Genomic DNA, 20,013 nt, shown 5'->3' on the forward strand with positions numbered 1-20,013 from the left:
AAAAAATCTAGTGATATACATAAAACTGGGAAATCTTATTTGTGAGCACAGTACGGAGGGAAGCTATTTCCTTGGGGTGTGCGACAAATGGTCTTGAACTGCAAGCAGCAATGAATCCAGTGTCAGCTTGAATATGCATCAGATGCTCAGACGTGCCTAAGTAAAATGTAGCCATGCAAGGCGGTCTCACAGCCTTCTGCAATAAAATATTTACTGTAGCTATTCCCCAGTAAAACACGCAGCAGCAGAGAGCGTCATTAGTTAGCCATCTATTCCCCGTCATCTAATCACATGGCACAATTGTCTCTTTCCAGGTGGATGAACAGGATATAAAGCACTTGAAAGGGATTTATGAATATAGGTCACCGACAGCCTCCCCGACAGGCAGCTTTTTCTTTCGTATCAGGTTATAAAAAAAAAAAAATCTAGACTCTAGCACTGCCAAGTAGAACATGTCAATATACCCTTCAAGAAATGTACACGATGACGCGAGTCCTTCACCAGTGATATGAGACATGAGAATACACCACACAGCACATTCTGCTCCCAGGTTCTTTTATCAGAATGGGGAAGGACAGCGTAATGGCACATGTCCATGGCGGCCACCACTACACATACTATTTAGTAATGGCTCACTAAGAATAAAGCAAGGTTTTCATTGTGGTCACCAGCAGTATATTAAAGCGTGGTGGTGTCATGAAGCAAATTTGGTGAAATTGCACGTGTATCAAACACATGTATAGGAGAACAGATGTAAGTAACTTTTCTGAAAACAGCACTGTACAGAACTTTCTCTCCAATGGATTTAGGTCCCTAATAGACAGAGCGATAATCTGCACAATCAGGCCGATTTGGCAGGTTATCGCTCCATGTAATAAAGATAATGATCAGCTGATCGTGTCTATTACTCCTGACCTAAAATCATAGGCCAACTCTGCATTGATACGTGCAATAGCAACTAGAGAGGAGTGCCACTCGAGTCCTATCGGTCATCATTTGCATATTGGTAGCTGAAGTAGTTGGATGTAGCCATAGGCCGTATCTATGTTTTTCAGGGCTCGCATCAAACTTCTTAAGCCACTGGTATTCAAATGGTGCATAATTAACCTTTCAAATCCAGTTAAATAAAAATTACCTTTGACTTACTAAGCTTTTACTTTAAAAGGGATGTTTCTTTACGCCTCTGAGGTCACTTGAAGACTAGATAGTCATGTTACGATGGTAACCGACGTTGAAGACTGGTGGGTTATATTTATGGATATGGTTACCTGACATCTCACAACATAAATGTGTTTCCCTTTCTTCTCCATCCAGCCCAAGCTATCTAAAAAAATTAATCTACATTTTTGATAGAAAAACATTTTAGGCTCAGCACTTTTTTCAGCACTCTCCCCACCTTTTTTTTTATACCCATAGTGCTTCAAAAGATTGTAGACATGCAAAATGTTAGTGTCGCCATACTGGTATGTTCCCCCATATACAGTCTTGTGTGTCCCCAAACAACAGTGAGTTAGACCCCACTGTATGTAGATACTGTATATAGTAGTTAGGTAGAGTCCCATTTGGTAGATGGCTAGACTGCACTAGGAAACCACACCCCTAGAAAGATGGGTATGCAAATATATAAACACCCCACTATCCTCCAATTTTAGTTAGGTTTCAGCCCCTATATTAGCTAGCTAGCTAGGTATGTAAGAAGGTAAAAGGTAGCCTCTTATATTAGCTAGGCAGATAGGAAGTGGATACCCCCATATTAGCTAGCAAATGCATGGTAATACATGGCCCTTTCACACTAGCTAGGCAGGTAGGTAGTAAATAGCCCCAAATATTAGGGAACATGATAAGAAGGTAATGGGTAGCACCTCCATACTAGCTAAGTAGAAAAGGTAATAGACAGACCCTTGTCATACTAGCTACACAGGTGGTTAGTAAAGGTTAGCTGGGTAGATAGATAAGTCAGTAAAAGGTAGTCACCCCCCCAACAGCCAGGCAGATAGGTAGTAGATATCTCCCTCTTTGAGCCAGTAAAGCAATATGTGGAACTTCCCCCAAATTAACTCGGTAGGCAATAACCCCCTTCCCCCTAGAATCACCCCTTTCCACTAAAAAAATATAGAGTAACCTTCGCCATGTTCCTGTAACCCCTATGGTCTAGTGTAGGCAGTACATGACATCAGTGATAGGACATCATTTTGCGGTATATTACGTGACACTGATGTCCTCAGTAGCACCTGGAATCTAAAATCAGAGTAGAAGGGAAGGAAGCCTATAGCGCTCTTCTTGGCTGCAAAGGAGAGCGCACATACAGAATTTCCAGATGCTAGCTGGGCAGTGTATATGTGTGTGCGCTGTGGAAGAACACACACAAGGTCCTGATACTAGTGTCAGGACTGTGTGTCCTGTTTTGGGTGAGTTCACATTGAGGAATTCTCACGGATAAACACTGCAGAATTCCGGCGGCTAACTCACGGACGCGCGCCTTTCCGCCGGCCCCATAGACACCATTCTATGGGCCGGCTGATTGCGTATTTCGCCGAAAGAATTGACATGTCACTTCTTTCGGCGGAATGCGGAATCAGCCGGCCCATACAATGGTGTCTATGGAGCCGACGAAAAGGCGCGTGTCCGTGAGCGCGTACAGCCGCCGGAATTCTGCAGAGTTATCCGCGAGTATTCCTCAATGTGAACCCACCCTTTGGGTGGGTGACCCACAAGATCTGGGTTGCTGCCCTGATGGCCAGGCTGGCTCTCCCCTGATCCTTGCGCCTGGTGCACATTCCTCCTATGTCACTCTCCAAGCTAAGACCCTGCATAAACATAAAAACCATATCTAACCAAGATAACATGTCAGAGGTTCAGTTGTTCTTCTATTGGTATTTAGCGTTAGTGCAGGGAATATTATAACATATAAATTTTATTGTTAAAATTGCAAAAGAATAACAAAATAATGAATAAATACACAATGAACCATGGCTGACAAAAAATATATTAAAAACGACAAACATACAATGAGGGGGCTGCTGCAGATGGACACAAGTAAATCAATAAATAAATAAATAAATAAGTAAATGGTAGACTAAAGTGCTAAATACAGTACCAAGAAAGCTATAGGTAAATAGTATATACAAAGCAAACCAAAGGAGTGCAATAAACAATTCATAAATTACAACTGATGAAAGAAATTACTAAAGTGTCCTACCATAAATAATAAGGGTCAAGGTGTCCACCGGCGGCCCCCACCCCAACGCACGTTTCGGCGTAGCCTTTTTCAAGGGGTACCTATCTGCTGGAGGGTCACACTATAAATACCTAAAATGCCACTAAAGGGGCCAATCACCCACCCGCTCCGCACGTGTGGTGTATCACATAAAATCACACTACCTGCTAAATCGAGATACTGCTTTCGGGTGCGACCGACGTCCGCGCAAACGGCGCAATGTGATGACGTCCACATGGCCGGTCACATGGGATACCTATATGACGCGGACGCGCGCCGGTCACGTGCGCAATATGATGACGTCCGCATGGCCGATCACTTGATATGCTGATCACATGTAATGCCTGTATGACGCGGGTCGGTCACGTGGTCAAAACACACAACGTAACCGCGCGCATGCGCGTCACACAGGCAAAGAAGATAGTCTGCTGCCATCTACAGGCAAAACAGGCACATGGCCAATGTGAAATAGTGCAATGTGATACAACCAAATGCAAAACCACATGTATACATGGGCCATCTATAAATAACATTTATAACAACTAACGCTGTTGTCCAAACACTCAAAATGTCCACAAAGGGTGTTTAAGTTATGCATTATTGCCCAATAGAACAAATTTAAAACAGGATCAATTTGCTATTGCTCTGTTGATTAGGCAGACAAAGAAAAGTCGAGGCAGGACAACTGGAGACAGCGGCCTTGCTGGGATCCGATGTACACATTCAACCACAAAGGGTTTAGAAAAATCGACCACTGGAAAAAAGGTTGAGGGTGCGTTCACACCTACCGCATCCGCAGGTCTGGTAGTGCAGATTTCAACCTGCGAGAAATCCGCATATGTGTGCGTTTTGCGTTTTTTTCTGCAGCAAGTTTATCGCAACTGAAATGTCAGTTTAAAATGTCTCTCATTCTAAACGGACATTTCAGTTGCGAATAAACTTGCTGCAGAAAAACCGCAAAACACACACATACGCGGATTTCTCGCAGGTTGAAATCAGCACTACCAGACCTGCGGATTTCCGCGGAAAAATAAGCTGCGGATGCGGTAGGTGTGAACGCACCCTGAAGCCTTTTTTCAGCAGATACGACTGGCTCATGTCCTTCAGCTTTTTCAGGTAAGCCCAAGATGTGTTGTTTTTATGCAGAAACTGGCTGGAGATTCTATACTCCGTGACCATCATCCACTATACATTTTATTTATTTTATTCCAAGATAACCCCCTTAATAGGTCACATAAGAAAGACTGCAGAGCAAAAAATCAAGCACTAACTCAAAGGGTATCTAAGGCATCTGATAAACATGGAGCTCATCCTCCAAGATACTTTTCAAGTCGTTTCTGCCATCCGGGTCTAGTTTTATACATTTTGAACCTATGGAAAACAAATACATCTGCGAATCCATAGGTTTTCAATGTTAAAACATATTGGCATAACGTTTTTGTATTCTAACTTTTTTACACTTTTTTTTATCATATGCGCATGTATACTTTTTTTTGGCTGTCTATGAAAAACGTATGCTAGAAACTGTCCACACAAGTACACACATAAGTTTATTAAAACATGTGCATGCACAGATCATAGAGAAAGCAATAGCAATCTCTAAAACCTTCTTTTTCAGCCACTACTTCTGTTTCTCCCTTTGAAATACCCATGTTACCTCATTCTGACCTGTGCAGAGCTCTGCGGAGTACCATTTTGACTTTATTTATTTCTGTTTTATCTTTTATTTCAGCAAGCAGTGTGGGGATGATTAACAGGCAGAGAGGCCCCTTACGTGTCTGTCTTCCTGTCAATCATCCTCACACTGCATGCTGACAGGCAGAGAGCCGTGACTAATCACAGATGACTCCCTGCCCAGATGACTAGTAGCCACCCCTCTCGCAACGGAATAAAACTTCTTATTTACCTTTATAAAGCTACTGCTGCAACTAGTAGCTGCACAGCAAAGCTATACTGTGCTGCTAAGAACCATATCAGCACAATAGTGCTGATTGGTTCCCTTTAATCTCTTGTTCTAAAAATGTTATATTTAATTTTTTTTTGCCAAGTCCAGAACCTTTCAATCCTCTCAGTCAAGACTCGGTAAGTCCATATTTGTAATGTTTGGGGAAATGTAGGATTGGTTAAAAGGTAGATGTAAAATTTTTCTCTTTTCTTATAATTAGTAAGATGCAGTCTTCAGTCCACAGTCCACAATTTAGCCCTTCTTCAGAACCTCAGGCCAGTCAGGTATCTTTATAGAGTTAGATATTTGGCTATCAAAATTAAAGTCCTGTGAGGAAAGAGGTTATGTAGCATTGTTTTTTTGTTTTGTTTTTTAGACAGAGCCACAACAGCTCAATATTGCCTATACAAAGATGGGTTCTAGTAGTCGGGCAAAGAGTGTGCCTAGGGTAAGTGGATATACTTCAAACCTATGAGCAAACCCTTTTTGTTTTCATTACAAAATGTTTCCTTTTTTTCTACAGTCTCAGCAAAGACAAAAGGTAGGACTCTGATGAAGATACAGCATAATTGAGCAGGCCATCCCTTTGGGGCTAGGAAGATTAAAAACATACTGGGTCTCTTCCAAAATTACAATAACGACTCAGTAAAAGGTATGTTCACACTGAGTAAATCAGGCAGAATTCGGTGGCGGAAGTTTCTACCTCGGAATCTCGACTGTCTCAGTGTGCCATGTGACATGTCAATCTTTTGAGCGGAGAGCTGCGGCAGCGGAGGAGTGCGTGCTTTCCCCATAGACTGGCTATTGCACACAAAAAGCGGCCTGATTTACCCAGTGTGAACATACCCTTCAAGTGAAAATATATATATATATATATATATATATATATATATATCTATCTTTATATAGATAGGTGGAAGGACCAGGTTTGTGAAAATGAACTTGCCGATATCCCATTGCTGCTGTGTACCTGATGTTTGCAGCGGTGGTCTTTCTGCTGTCGGTCTCTTTTTTTTCTTGAGCAATTTGATTAAGATGCTGATTTGATGTTAATAAAATTGCTCAAAAACAGCGAGACCAACCGCAAAAGGACCACCCCCGCAAACATCAGGTACACAGCAGCAGGGGGATTTCAGCAGTTTTGTTTGCATGAACCTGTTGATAGTTTCCCTACACTTTTTTTTTTTTTTTTTTTTGTCAAACTTGTTATGATTTAACACATTAAAGATATGATGAAAAATCATTTAGGATCAAATTTCACCTGTGCATTGAATGATCTGCCACCATTAGGTGTATAACAAATGTGTCTCTTTCAGAAAATGTTGTTCAAAAGAGATGGTGTTTACTTTGTGATATAGTTTCATTCAGAAAAGCTCCAAGGAAGCTAATCATCCAAGTGGATCTAAGGCTACACGGAAGGCAGCCTACAAATACAGCTGAAATCTTCAATACCAGCGGAAGTGTATCCAAATGAGTGAACATAGCTCATAAACTTCATCCAGTGCAATTGCACCTGGACAGCAGGATCAACCAGGATACCAAGGAGAGGAGCAGCAAGCAGACGAAGCTGACCCTCCCGTAAGAATCCCACGAAGAAAATTTAAGAAACAGAGCACATTTGGTGACTGATGAACTTCATCAGTCAGGACCAAAACGATCTTGAGAAGGTAAAAACTGAGATTGTATACGTAGGAATGCAGAGGAAATAGTTGAAAACTGGTTTATGTCCCAAGATTTGATGCTATTACATATTGAGGCTATGTTCACACTACTTAAAACAACGGCCGTAGTCCTCGCCGCAAAACTACGGCCGTTGTTTTGAGGTTTATAAACTTGGCTGCAATATATACGAACTATGGTCGTAAAATGCACACTACGTATCAGAAAACGGCCGTTGTTTATACGGCCCTGTGAAAAATGTCAATTATTTCCAGCCGGTAATGCTCCAACAACAGCCGTAGATTTCAATGTGGGCGCGAACGTAAAACTTATATCTGCCGAATTAAACTTGATTTTAATGTAAAAAATGTTCTGAGTTGTTTCTCTGGCTGGGCGCAGTATTTAAAGTAAATGACCTGTGTCAGCCCGCTTAGAAGCATGCTAGGAAGCGAATTTAAACAACGGCCGTAGTTTCACGACTAGCCTGTATGCTCGTATTTCTACGGCCGTAGTTTCACGCAGTTTTTACGCTGTGTGAACATAGCCTGAGGGTGGGTGGAATGCTCAAGATGGTGATGAGTGTAGGCATTTCCTTCTTTCATTAGTTTGAAAAGTAGAGTACTGTTTGTAATCACATGAAAATACAGTCTGAGGCTGGATCACAAGCAACATGGATCTTAACCCCTTAGTGACCGATAATATGGCTTTTTACGGCTGTCACTAAGGGGCCTTATTCTGCTGCCATCAGCTTTTTTACAGCGATGGCAGAGAATAAGGCTGCGGCGCCAGTAAGGCCCCCACCACCGGAGGTAGCTGAGGGGTCGGGGAAGTGTGTGGGGTCCATCCTGGCCAGCCCCCCCCTCCCACCGGCTATTATCGTTATAGCGGCGGCCTCCGGTACAGAGCCCTACCGGCACCGCTGCAGTGTTTCATTGGGGAGATGAAAAATGTGTCCCCCCCACCCCCCAGAACAACCCCCCTAGTAGCCAGTCACTAACCCTCCCCGGTCGGCCATCACTTCCAAGATGGCCGCCGCCATCACTGTGAACAGACTACGTCTGTTCACAGTGATGGAAAAATAAAAATAATCAAAGCCCCATGCTCTCTGCCATCGGAGGTAGCGGAGAGCACGGGGTAGTGATCGGGGACCACCGCCCCTGTACAAGTGATCGGCACTTTTGCACTTTTTATCCTCTGTCACCATAAATCAAGTCAAGGTAACCGCCCCATGTTGCCCGTGACCACCACAGATTGTCTGTAAGCACCGCACATTGCCAGTGACCACCCCAGATTGTCTGTAAGCACCTCACATTTCCCGTGACCACCCCAGATTTTCTGTAAGCAAATAACCACCCCAGGTTGCCCCATAACCACCCCAGGTTGCCCCATAACCACCCCAGGTTGCCCCATAACCACCCCCACATTACCTGTAATCTCATTTTTTTTATTTTATTTTAGTAACTGCACTATTCTAATACACGTAACTGTTCCTAGCTGCAGTTTTGCTCCAGCAAATTGACGCTCCTTCCCTTCTGAGCCCTGCTGTGTGCCCATACAGTGGTTTATGCCCACATATGGGGTACCGTTCTACTCAGAAGAACCTGCGTTACAGATTTTCAGGTAAATTATCTCTCCTGTTCCGCAGGAAATTGAGAAATTTCTAATTAAAATAACATATTATTGGAAATTTTTTTAATTTTTAGCATCCAATTTTGAATACTTTGCTCTAACACCTGTAGGGTCAAAATGCTCACCACACCAAGGTGAATTATTTGAGGGGTGAACTTTCCATAATGGGGTGACTTATGGGAGGGGTTTACACTGCTGACACTACAGGAGCACTGCAAACGCACCTGGCGCTCAGAATCTTCTTCAGCAAAATCTGCACTGAAAATGCTAATTGGCGTTAAGGAGCAGATGTAGATTTGTGCCATGATATGACAATCTCCCAGCTGTTGCCAAGCACATTAAAACTGTCTGCAAGAGAGTATGTGATTTTTATTTTTTGAAAAAGTATATAGCCACTACTCACTTATGAGCTACAGTACATAGATTTAAAAACAAACAAACGAAAAAAAAAACACATACTGTGACAGGAAGTCTCCTAAAGGTGGTGTCTTGCCGCCAATCATGGCAGACAGAACACTACACTAATAGGTGGAAAGAAGAAAAAAAAAAAAAAACCTTATTAATAAAATATGGAATACGTTTATTTCTACGATAGAAAGGGAATACAATGCATACAAAGGCTTCCATACGTTTGTGGTATACGTGAAAAAAAAACATATAGATTTTAAATGTTTTCATACGTATGGTCGTATATATTCTAAACCCAGCCTTACAGCTGAAACATCTTGATAAACCAATCTTTGTTTTTTGTTTTCGTTTGTTTTTTTTCAGCTCTGCAATATGTAGTGAATATGCTTGTCCTTTTCCCTGAACTTTTACTCAAAGCTCATCTTGTCTGAGTCTTGTTCATTCTGCCTTTTCTTTAGCAGACAAGTCCTTGAAAGTACAATCACAACCTTCAATTACTGATAGCCTTTGAAGCAATAAAAAGCCAGAAATATGACACTACAAAGAAGACTTCTGTGACAGCTCAGACGGCTCACAACTTTAACCATATTGATCTCATTCTTTTTGAGGGTGCGCTCACACCTACAGGAACCGCAGCGGATTTTCTGCTGCGGATTTCATTTACATAACTGAACACCGCATCAAATCTGCACCATCAAATCTGCTGCGGATCTGCTGCAAATCCTGTATGTGTGAACGCACCTTGCAGGAGACTTATTCTTTGGATAGAAGATACCCTTTAATAATTGGATTACCCCTTTAAAGGGTAATTATTCATATTAATTTACTATTAGCAATGCAATATTACACTCTTTCTCCAAAGCCCTACCCTGAAAATAAGACCAAGCTTCATTTTGCAGGCTTTCAGGAGTAGGCTTGAGATATAAAGTCCTATTCCTTAAATAAGCCCTAGTTACAGTCAGCGGACCAGATCCTTGACATATATTAATGTCAGACTTTTTATGCTCCGCCCCCACCTACAGGGGAGGCAGGAGTGTAAGATGATGCATAGTAGGGGACATTGAATTTAGCGGGATGGAGGGTACGTGGGCCAACTACAGAAGGAGGTAGAAAGAATGAGGACTACCTGCAAAGGGGGGGGGGGGGGGGGGGGGGGGGGGGGGGGAGGGAGGTATACAGTATAGAAGCCTAACTACAGGGGGTAACCTACAGTATAAAAACCTAACATTGGGACCAGAGGTGTAGCTTATGTCCCTTGGGCCCTGGTGCAAGAGCTCAACTTGGGTCCCCCTTCCTCGACCAAGCGATGCGATAGATGGATGGATGGTTGGATGGATGAATAAAATATAAAAAGTATACAAGGGGGAAATATTACCGCCGCACCACAACCATCACCACCATATTGTTACTAACCAAATCCTGTATACTAAATCCAATAAAACACAGTACCGGGACTTCCGGTTCCGGTGCCATGCTTTAGAGACGCACGCCGGCACAGCTCTGCTCCCCGAATCCGTTAACTGCAGCCCGCACACCCGCAATTTGCCAGAGGGATGCTTCGGGGGTTCCCCTGATCGCCCCCCACTACAATGGAGCGTTACCTTAACAAGAAGGGCACGAGCGCGCGGATCGGAGGCAGGAAATCTCGCCGCCTCGATGGAGGAGAGGCCAGCATGGCGGCATCGCCAGCTTCTTCTCGGGCTGCGTCGCAGGACAGATCGGAGAGAGAGTCCTCAGGAGGGGAGGAAGATCCGGACATGCTGCCAATCGATTATGTGGCCCTAGCAGCTGAGGTGGCTAGAAGGATCACCCCTGGCCTGCAAGAGTCCGTGGTTAAGGCGGTCACCGCTACACTACAGCAGGTACAGAAGGAACTTTCTTCTCAGGGGGCGAGATTGTCTGCAGTAGAGGAGAGGCTGCATGTGATGGAGGATGCAGGGGATTCAGTGACTTCTCGCATGTCTGCCATGGAATCTGAGAATAAAAGGCTGTGGGATAAACTTGAAGACCTAGAAAACAGGTCAAGGAGAAATAATCTCCGGATCGTGGGGGTCCCAGAGTCTGTACGCCAAAGAGACCTTATTAATCTATGTGAAACAGTTCTCCCTGGGTTGTTGGGAATTTCTCACCCCTGCAAAGTTGAAAGGGCGCATCGCCTGGGACCTGATCTGCGCCAGGGGCTGGATAAAGGAGTGACACCCAATATGGCCCAAAGGGAGAGACCTCGCCATGTTATAGTCAAATATCTCGACTTCACGGATAAAGTCTCCATACAAAGAGCGTTCCGGAATAAAAGGGAAGGACTTATACTTGAGGGCCGAAAGTTATTCATTTTTGGTGACTTTTCGGTGGAAGTTTCCAGAAGGAGAAAGCTGTTCTACCCTTTGTGCACTGCCTTGTTTCGCCAGCAGATGCGCTTTGCGCTAATCTATACCGCGGCGTTGAGGGTGTTCCACGCGGATGGCTCCTTCTCTACTTATACACATGTGGATGATGCAATGCAGGCTCTTAAAGATTACTTAAGACCGGGCACCCCACGTTCCCATGATGGCTTCCCGCAAATAGGACGCTCTCCGGATTTTTCCGGTCCTCGGCCATCTTCTGGAATCGATGACGAGCCGTCGCCTGCTCAGCCCACATTGCCACCAGGGGATCAGCCCCCTAAGGAGCAGAGATCCCGGAGAGACACTGCGTCACCTGATTGAAGGTTCTCAGGATAGGGGACAGGGTACTGCACGGTGGGGAAAGGACGGTCGGCTTCACAGCATTTTCCCTGTTATTGTCTGGAGCTCCGTAGGGGTCCCTGAACTATCCTCTACTGTCTGTTAAATGTGAGACCTGCGTGCCTGTGCTCAACCTCACTGTTTGAGGGCCCCCCTGTTGTAGGGGTTCTTCAGTCTCCAAATATGACAAATTTATCCTTCCCCCCTCCCCTCCCTTTCTTCTCCTTCCTTCTTATCCCCGGTTCTCCCTTTTCCTTTTCACTTATTGTGCCCGCTTTCCCTCCCCCCCCTCCCTTCCTAGTTTACCCTACCCCCCCCCCGATCCCTTTCCCTTATCCCTTTTCCTTATCCCAGCCATCTGGAGAGGTCTCGCTCTCTAGTTCCTTTATTTCTGTGGTTATAATGGCGATGCTTCTTACTCGAACATGTGTTCCAAATTTTCCTTGCCTACTTGGAGGTTCGGGGAGCGGAGAGTAGCCCCGCGGTATTGTATTGGGTATGTGTTTTTTCTCTATAGTTTGGAAAAAAGAGAAGTCCCTAGTCCGATTGTTCAGGGATGCATGGTTAGTTGGCTTCCTGATAAGGACTCTACTATCACTGTTTTGTCATAAGTTTGTTAGGAGTTTGGGGTTGGGGGGGGGGTGGCGGGAGGGTTGCTCACGGTCTGTTTCTATGGTACGTAAGGGGTCTGCTAGGTGTAAGCGAATACATAGTCCAATATGGTTTGCATCATATCATGGAACGTGAAGGGGCTCCGATCCCCTCATAAGAGATGCATGGTGTTGCGCCATCTGAAGAAGCAGTCTCCTGACCTAGTTTTTCTTCAAGAAACTCATCTGAGTTCCGCTGACTTCTTCAGAATGCGCAAACAATGGGTGGGACAGGTTTTCGGCTCATCAGCTGTGGATAGAAAAGCTGGGGTTCTAATCCTGATACATAAAGCTTTTAATTGTGAAATATTAGATACATGGTCAGATGATGAGGGGCGGATATGTATGTTACATATCAAAACACCAGCGGAGGAATTCCTCGTAGTTAATGTTTACGGTCCAAATGACACTAACTCTACTTTTTTCTCCTCCCTATCCTCTCTAGTGCTCAACCACCAAATCCCACATAAGGTTATTGGGGGCGACTAATGCGGTGATGCATCACCTCGAGGACAGGCGATCGGGACGGGACAGGTCGGTGCCTCCTAGACAAAGAGACGTGACCTTGTCTGCCTGGTCGGCCTCGGTGGGAGTGACGGATGTGTGGAGGTGGTCAAATCCAGACGCCCGTGAGTTTACGCATTTTTCCCATCCCCACAATTCCTGGTCACGGCTGGATTATATCTTTCTTTCACCCTCCTTGCTTCTTCGAGTAGACAGGGTCGTGATTAAGGATCTTGTTGTCTCTGATCATGCCCCTGTCGCTCTCATGCTTCATGACATTCTCCCGAAGGGTACTGATTTCTTGTGGAAATTTCCTGTAGGTCTCACTAGGGATGAAAATGTCAAAGCCTTATTGAGGGGGTGGTGGCTGGAGTATGCTGCTCACAACTCTGAACATTTGTCAAATCCTCAGTTATACTGGGAGGCTGCCAAAGTTGTAGTCAGAGGCAGAATAATGGCCTATGTTTCCTCCTTGAAGAAAAAAATTCAGGGGCAGCTACAAGCCCTTAGTTCGGACCTGCGGGCGGCATACACTACCTTCACACAGCATCCGTCTCCAGGGTCCAAAAATGCATGGGTTGCGGCTAAATCATCTTACGAACACTGGCTTGACAGGAGAGAGAACATTTACAGGTCGCATTTTGATGCACTTCTTTTTAGGTATGGTAACAAGCCCGGGAGGTTACTGGCTAAATTAGCTGGAGGCCCTCACGCCATTCATCATATCCCATCTCTACAAGATAAGCAGGGGACTGCCCATAGGGACCCCTTCAAGGTTAATGCAATCCTACGTGACTTTTTTGGGGAACTTTACGAAGACTCCCCTCCTCAGTCCACTCCCGCTAGGGACTGGCTAAAAGATGCTAGACTCCCCTCCCTGTCAGAGGAAGAAAAAGATATGCTAAACGCCCCTTTTACTTTAGAGGAGATTGGCAGAGTGGTTAAGGATCTGAAGCCTAATAAGGCTCCAGGGCCGGATGGTTACACCGGTGATTTTTACAAGCTCATGGTTGGCGAGATAGGTTCTGCCCTCCTGTCATTGTATAATTCTTTCCTACAAGGTACCCCGGTTTCTCGGGACATGAATACATCTATTATAAGAGTATTACCTAAACCTGGAAAGGACTTGACAAGCCCGGGGGGGTATAGGCCTATCTCGCTAATAAACGTCGATCTCAAGATCGCATCTAAGGCCATGGCTGTACGCCTGGCACAAATTCTGCCACGCCTTATTTCACCAAATCAAGTTGGTTTCGTGAAGGGCAGATCGGCAGTCACGAATGTGAGGAAAGTCATCGCTATACTAGATGAGGTACAGCAACATCCAGAGCTTCACCCCTCCCCTGCCATATTATCTATAGATGCTGAAAAAGCTTTTGATAATGTGCGGTGGGAGTGGGTGTGGCAAGTTATGCAACATATGGGCTTTGGAGGGGCCTTTTTGGGGTGCCTGAAGTCCCTCTATACATTTCCCCAGGCTAGAATAGGCACTCCTGGCTTCCTGTCTGCCCCTTTTTTCCCAAAGAAAGGTACGCGGCAGGGATGCCCCCTATCGCCCCTATTATTCAACTTAGCTATAGAGCCACTGGCTCGTGTTGTAGCTGTCCATTCGAAGATCCAAGGAATTGCGGTAGGGGGCGTTTCTGTTCGTGTCGCATTATTCGCGGACGACCTTCTAATATTTTTGGAGGATCCACAAAGAGACTTGAAAGTAGTCTTTGACACATTGCCGGATTTTGGAACCTCCTCGGGATTTAGGGTGAATGTAGCCAAAAGTGTGGTACTAGATCTCTCTGGGGGGAGGGCGGGATCTTTATCTTCTATTCCTGGTGTACCGGTGACTATTACCCGCACACAGATCAAGTATCTTAGGATAAATATTGGGAGGGATCCAGGTGCCATTTATGGATTAAATTATCCTCCACTCTTTTAGTCTATTTTTCAGAGCCTACTCCAATGGAAATCTTTACCACTTTCTTTTATGCCCAGGTGTCATCTTATCAAGATGATGGCGTTTTCTCGCCTGTTATACCCCATGCAAACCATTCCGGTATTGCTAAAAGATGTGGACATAAAAAAAATCAATACAGCATTTTTACAATTCATCTGGGGGGGTAAGCGCCCCCGCATAGCCCTCAAAAAATTGATGCTATTTAGGGATCAAGGGGGCCTTAACTTCCCAGATGTGCGACGTTACAATCTGGCATGCCTCTTGCGGCATGGGGTAGACTGGATGAGGGGCGGGGGGGGGGGGGCCTTTACCAACGTAAAGCTGGAGGAAGCAATGGCGCACCCTTGGCCATTACAGGCCCTTTTATATACCAAACTACCTGCTGTTCCCTCTCATGTTAAGCGGTGCCTTCTGCTACGCGACACTATGATAGCGTGGAAATCCAGCCTAAAGGATATGAAACTTCCATTTGCCATTGGCAAATTTATGCCATTGTGGTCCCACCCTGAACTTACAGCTGAGGCTAGGAGTGGGTTCACAAGGGCCTGGGCCCATAAGGGCATCACAACGGTTTCACACCAGTTACACGAGCGTGAGCATAGATACCTTGAGTTTGCTGAACTTCAAGCAAAGTTCTCACTAGGCCCTGGCCATTTTTTGATATATGGTCAAATACTGTCCTTTTTACGGACAAGGGCATGGGACATGGAGTAATCCAGCTGGAAGCACCAATCCATTCTCTATCTTACCTCTATTGGGCCCTCAGGCGGCAGGTCACGAAGTGGGACCCAGTGCACATCTTTAAATACTGGGAAGCCTACTTTAACAAAGCAGATCTTACAAAACCTATCCTGGATGGATGGCTCTTAGTCCGCAAAGCAATAGTAAACGAAACGTGGAGAGAGACTCAGTTTAAACTTATACACCATGCCATCCATATATGGATTCACTCTCCCGAAAACCCCAGAACAACCGAACCGTATTGAGGCTTGCCCAAACTGCAATGCCTCTCGTACTGATCTGGTCCATGGCCTCGTCACTTGTCCCCTATCCAGGCTCTTCTGGGTTTCTTTGAAGGAACTTTTGTTCACCAGGCTCAAGGTCTCTATACCGTTGGATCCCTTAACACTTTTGTTCCATATTCCTCAGGAGGGGACAAAGGTGTCTACTTTGTGCCACGTGTTCATCTTAGTAGCTAAGAGGTGCCTTCTCTCTAAATGGCTGATCTCCCAAATGCCACAATTAGAGGAGGTGATCCATCAAGTTAAGAAATATATGTTTTTTGATCAGAAAGAAGTGTCTCGCTCTATAGAAAAACTGACAAAGGGGTTTTTTAAAAAGTGGTCGACCTTTATTTGTAGTTTTCTGTCACATGAAGAGATCCAACATTTGAGGTTACAGTTCAAAGATACAACATGGTACCTCCGGAAGGATGTGGCAGGTACTCTGGGGAAGTTGAGGATCACAAGCTAAGGTGGTAGTGACCCATAGCTACTTTATGATACCACAAAGTGTTGGCTCTTTTTCTTGCAGATGTGAATAACAGACCGTGAGCGGGGGGGGGGGGGGGGTGTTGTTGGGCGTTTGGGTGAGGGTTCATTGTTCTCTTTCTCTGGTACAAGTTGGATTTTAACCCCTGGTTGATGTTCAGCCAGAGGACGCTTGACTTTGTACTTACCTGTTGGTGGAATTTTGTGTCCGCTATGCTTGTATCTTGTTTTATAATTTTGAAAATGAATAAAATATAAAAAAAAAAAAAAAAACACACAGTATCAGATTAAAAGTATCAAATATTACCAACACATACTGACTAACACCACCGTTGCTACTGAATAATCCACTGTACACAAATCACTATCACCTCATCCAGTCATATAGAGGCTGACCCTGCTCTACACAGGTCCTGTACTCCATATAGATTACAGTGCAGTTCTATCAAGTGACTCACAGGGGACGTAATTCTCTGATCAAAGTTTTTCCCTTTTCATCATCTTCCTGTTTTGCCCTGGGCCATTATAAGAACTTCTCTGAGCCACAAATCCACAGAATCTGCCAGACAGACATATTGTATTAGGCTCCTAACTCTGCCACCATCCTCATCTCTCTACAAACTGCACATTTGTACTGGCCCCTTTACACCCTTATTTAGTGGGTAGCCCTGACACTATATTATCCCCTTATAGTATATGCCACCCCTGTGTAGATGGCTCCTTGTTCAGACTTCCATATAGATGGCCCCATGTGCATCTCCTTGACAGCCCCTCTGTGTAGTCCCCCTATAGTAGATAAACCCCCCCGTGTAGTCCCCCTAAGGGCCGGTTCACACTGAGCAAACACGGCTCAATTCCGTGGCGGATCTCTCCGCCACGGAATCCTGCCGTGCTCAGTGTGCTGCTTTGAGCGAATGGGAGAGCGCGCGCCTCTCTGCTCCCTCTCCTCTCCAAGAATGAACATGTTCATTCCAAAGAATGAACATGTTCATTCTTTGAGCGGAGAGTGGCGGCAGCGGACGAGCACGCGCCCTCTCCATTCACTTAACAGCAGGACACTGAGCACAGCAGGATTTGCGCCATGTTTGCTCAGTGTGGATCGGCCCTTAAAGGTGGCCCCTTTGATGTCCCCCTTGTAGATGGTCCCCTCTTTGTATCCCCTATAGTATACAGCCCCTCCTCTCTGTAGTCCCCCTTATAGATGCCCCCTCTGTGTATTGTCCCTTACAGATTGCCCATCCGTGTATTTCCCCTTATATATTGCTCCCTCTGTGTAATCCCCCTTACAGGTGCCCCCCTGTGTTGTCCCCCTCTGCCCCCCTTATAGATGGCCCTCTGTGTTGCTCCCCCACAGTGTTGTCCCCTTATATAGTCCCCCATATAGATGCCCCCCTCATAAATGGCCCCTCTGTGTTGTCCCCCTTATGTTGCCCCCCTTATAGATGGCCCCCTCTGTGTCCCCCACCCCCCTGTAGAGGGCCCCCGTGTTGTCCTCTTATATTTGCCCCCCTTATCTTATCCCCGCAAAGCAAATAAAAAACAAAACAAAACACAAAACTCACCTAACACCTCGCTCCACCATCGCAGCTTCCTTCTTCTATTTTCCTATGCGGTGTTGGACGGGCCCTTGGCTGATCCTGGCTCCCTGGGGGTGTCCCTGGGATTCCCGGACAGCACACGAGCCAGGGAGCTGTGTGCGCGGGGGCTGTTACTTCCGGGCCAGAACACTGCATGCGGTCACAAGAGTGATCAATCAATGCGGCAGGCGGGTGCAGGGGATAGGTTGCCGGGCAGTGCGGTGGCAAGGAGGGGGGGGCCTTCGCTGGCGGTCCGGGTCGCAGTGGCGACCACTGTGACCGCCAAAGCTACGCCACTGAGTGGAACATACAGTATGGCAGCTAGTTGTACATAGTGGGGATAGTGTAGAACCTCGCTGTGTTTCTCCAAAAATAAGACCTACCCTGAAGAGAAAAAAATGATTATAAGACCCTGTCTTATTTTCGGAGTGACACAGTATCATCTTTTCTCTGGATAAACATGTAATCCCCATTAGATAGCAATATCTGAAGAGAGATCAGCTTCAAAAGGTCATAACACCCCCTCACACCTTTTCCCTGTAATTTCTTTATAGCATTATAGTTCTCTGTCTCATAAGCAACCATATAGTGTGTGGAGCCTTACATTCTAACATAGGCCAATTTTATGTAATCAATGCATAACCACAACGCAAAACTATATAATGCATAACTACAAAAAGCACCATACAAGCAAACAAAAAGATTAACAAAAGCATGTACAGCAATACCTTTGTTCTCGAACTTAAAGCGACTCTGTACCTACAATCTGCCCTCTCAAACCAGTTGTACGGTCGGATAGCTGATTTTAATCCATGATCTGTCCTGGGGTCCGTTCGGTGATGCAGTTATTGTCCTAAAAAAAAAAAAACTTTTTAACTTGCAGCCCTGTGTCAAATCAGCGTGGCCTAGAGTGTCTGTGCCCTAGGATTGCAACACCCCCTCCGTCCCTCCTTCCCGCCCTCTTCATCATTAGGGGATGCCACTGGCAAGACCTCTCCTATTCATCACCTGTGTGAACACTGCACATGTGTTGGATCGTTAAGGCACCTGTGCAGTGTTTAGTTAGGTGATGAATAGGAAAAGTGCTGCCCAGGGGCGTACCTAATGATGAAGAGGGTAGAAGGAGGGATGAAGAGGCGGTGCAAGCGTAGGGTATAAACACTGTAGGCAACGCCAATTTGACACAAAGCTGCAAGTTTAAAGTTTTTTTTTGCACGATAACTGCAGCGCCTGCCAAATGGACCCCAGGACAGATCTTGGATTAAAAGCAGCTATCCGAAGGTACAAGCGGTTTGGGGGGGGGGAGGGGGCAGATTGTGGGTATGGAGTCGCTTTAAAAAGGGGTTGTCCAGCGAAAATCTTTTTCTTTCAAATCAACTGGTGTGAGAAAGTTATATAGATATATAATTTACTTTATTTACTATTAAAAAATCTAAAGTCTTCCCATATTTATTAGCTACTATATGTCATAGTAATAATCGAAGCGTAAGAGAGAGAATCGGGAGCGGGCAGTTGTTTGAGTTTGCCACGCCACGTTTGCTTCTCCTTGACACAGGGAACAGCTTTTTCAGCTAGTACTAGCAGCTGGGGCAGGCTGGAGGAGCTTTTCCCCTTGGTAGGGAGTAGCAGCAGCAGCCCGGGGAAAGCACCAGCCAGCAGCTGCAGGATCAGCTTCGGTAAGGGCAGCTGGTGCTGGAGAAAAGGGTCCACAAAGCTTGGGTAGGCTGGAGGAGTTCTTCCCCAGAACGGGGAGAAGCAAAGGCGGTGCAGCAACTTCAAGCAGCCGTCCGCTCCTCCCCTCTCTCTGTGGGGATTCCCATCATTATGCAATAGTTCAGCTGACCGTTATCTCCCCTGATTTTGTTTGGTATTGCTGTATAGGGCAATTTTATCAAAAATACTTTGCTATATTAGTAAATGAGAACTTAAGACCCACCTCGATTTCACAGCTATATTCTGTTTTATCCAACAAAATCACTTTACATGGAACCGTTTTTACTTTTTTGGGGGATTTAGAGGGAACATCCTTCTTAGTCTCAGCTGGAAGCTTCTCCTTTATCTCTTTTGCATCTTTAGGTTTGTCTTTTTTTTCATCATCTTGTTTGACCTTTTTTGCATCATCTTGTTTGTCCTGTTTTTCAGTTTCTAGTGCATCATTCTCTGTTGCAGTCTCCTGTAAGCAAAAGAAATATAAATATAAGCAAGTTGTTTTGAATTGAATACTGTATATCAGCGCTTCTCAAACTTTTTCTACTGGAGC

General features: G+C 45.3%; 1 protein-coding gene across 8 annotated transcripts in view; it reads right to left on the bottom strand.

The window, feature by feature from the left end:
- The window catches only part of EPB41L2 (erythrocyte membrane protein band 4.1 like 2), a 160,143-nt gene that overhangs the window by 67,705 nt on the left and 72,425 nt on the right, over positions 1-20,013 (bottom strand). For all 8 annotated transcript variants that reach the window (XM_069974958.1, XM_069974962.1, XM_069974956.1 and 5 more), the window contains one exon: positions 19,690-19,926. In XM_069974958.1, the coding sequence (XP_069831059.1) occupies positions 19,690-19,926 (237 nt within the window). The remainder of the gene's footprint in view (positions 1-19,689; positions 19,927-20,013) is intronic.

The sequence above is a fragment of the Dendropsophus ebraccatus genome, chromosome 6 (genome assembly GCF_027789765.1).
Source record: "Dendropsophus ebraccatus isolate aDenEbr1 chromosome 6, aDenEbr1.pat, whole genome shotgun sequence".
Taxonomy (NCBI): Eukaryota; Metazoa; Chordata; class Amphibia; order Anura; family Hylidae; genus Dendropsophus; species Dendropsophus ebraccatus.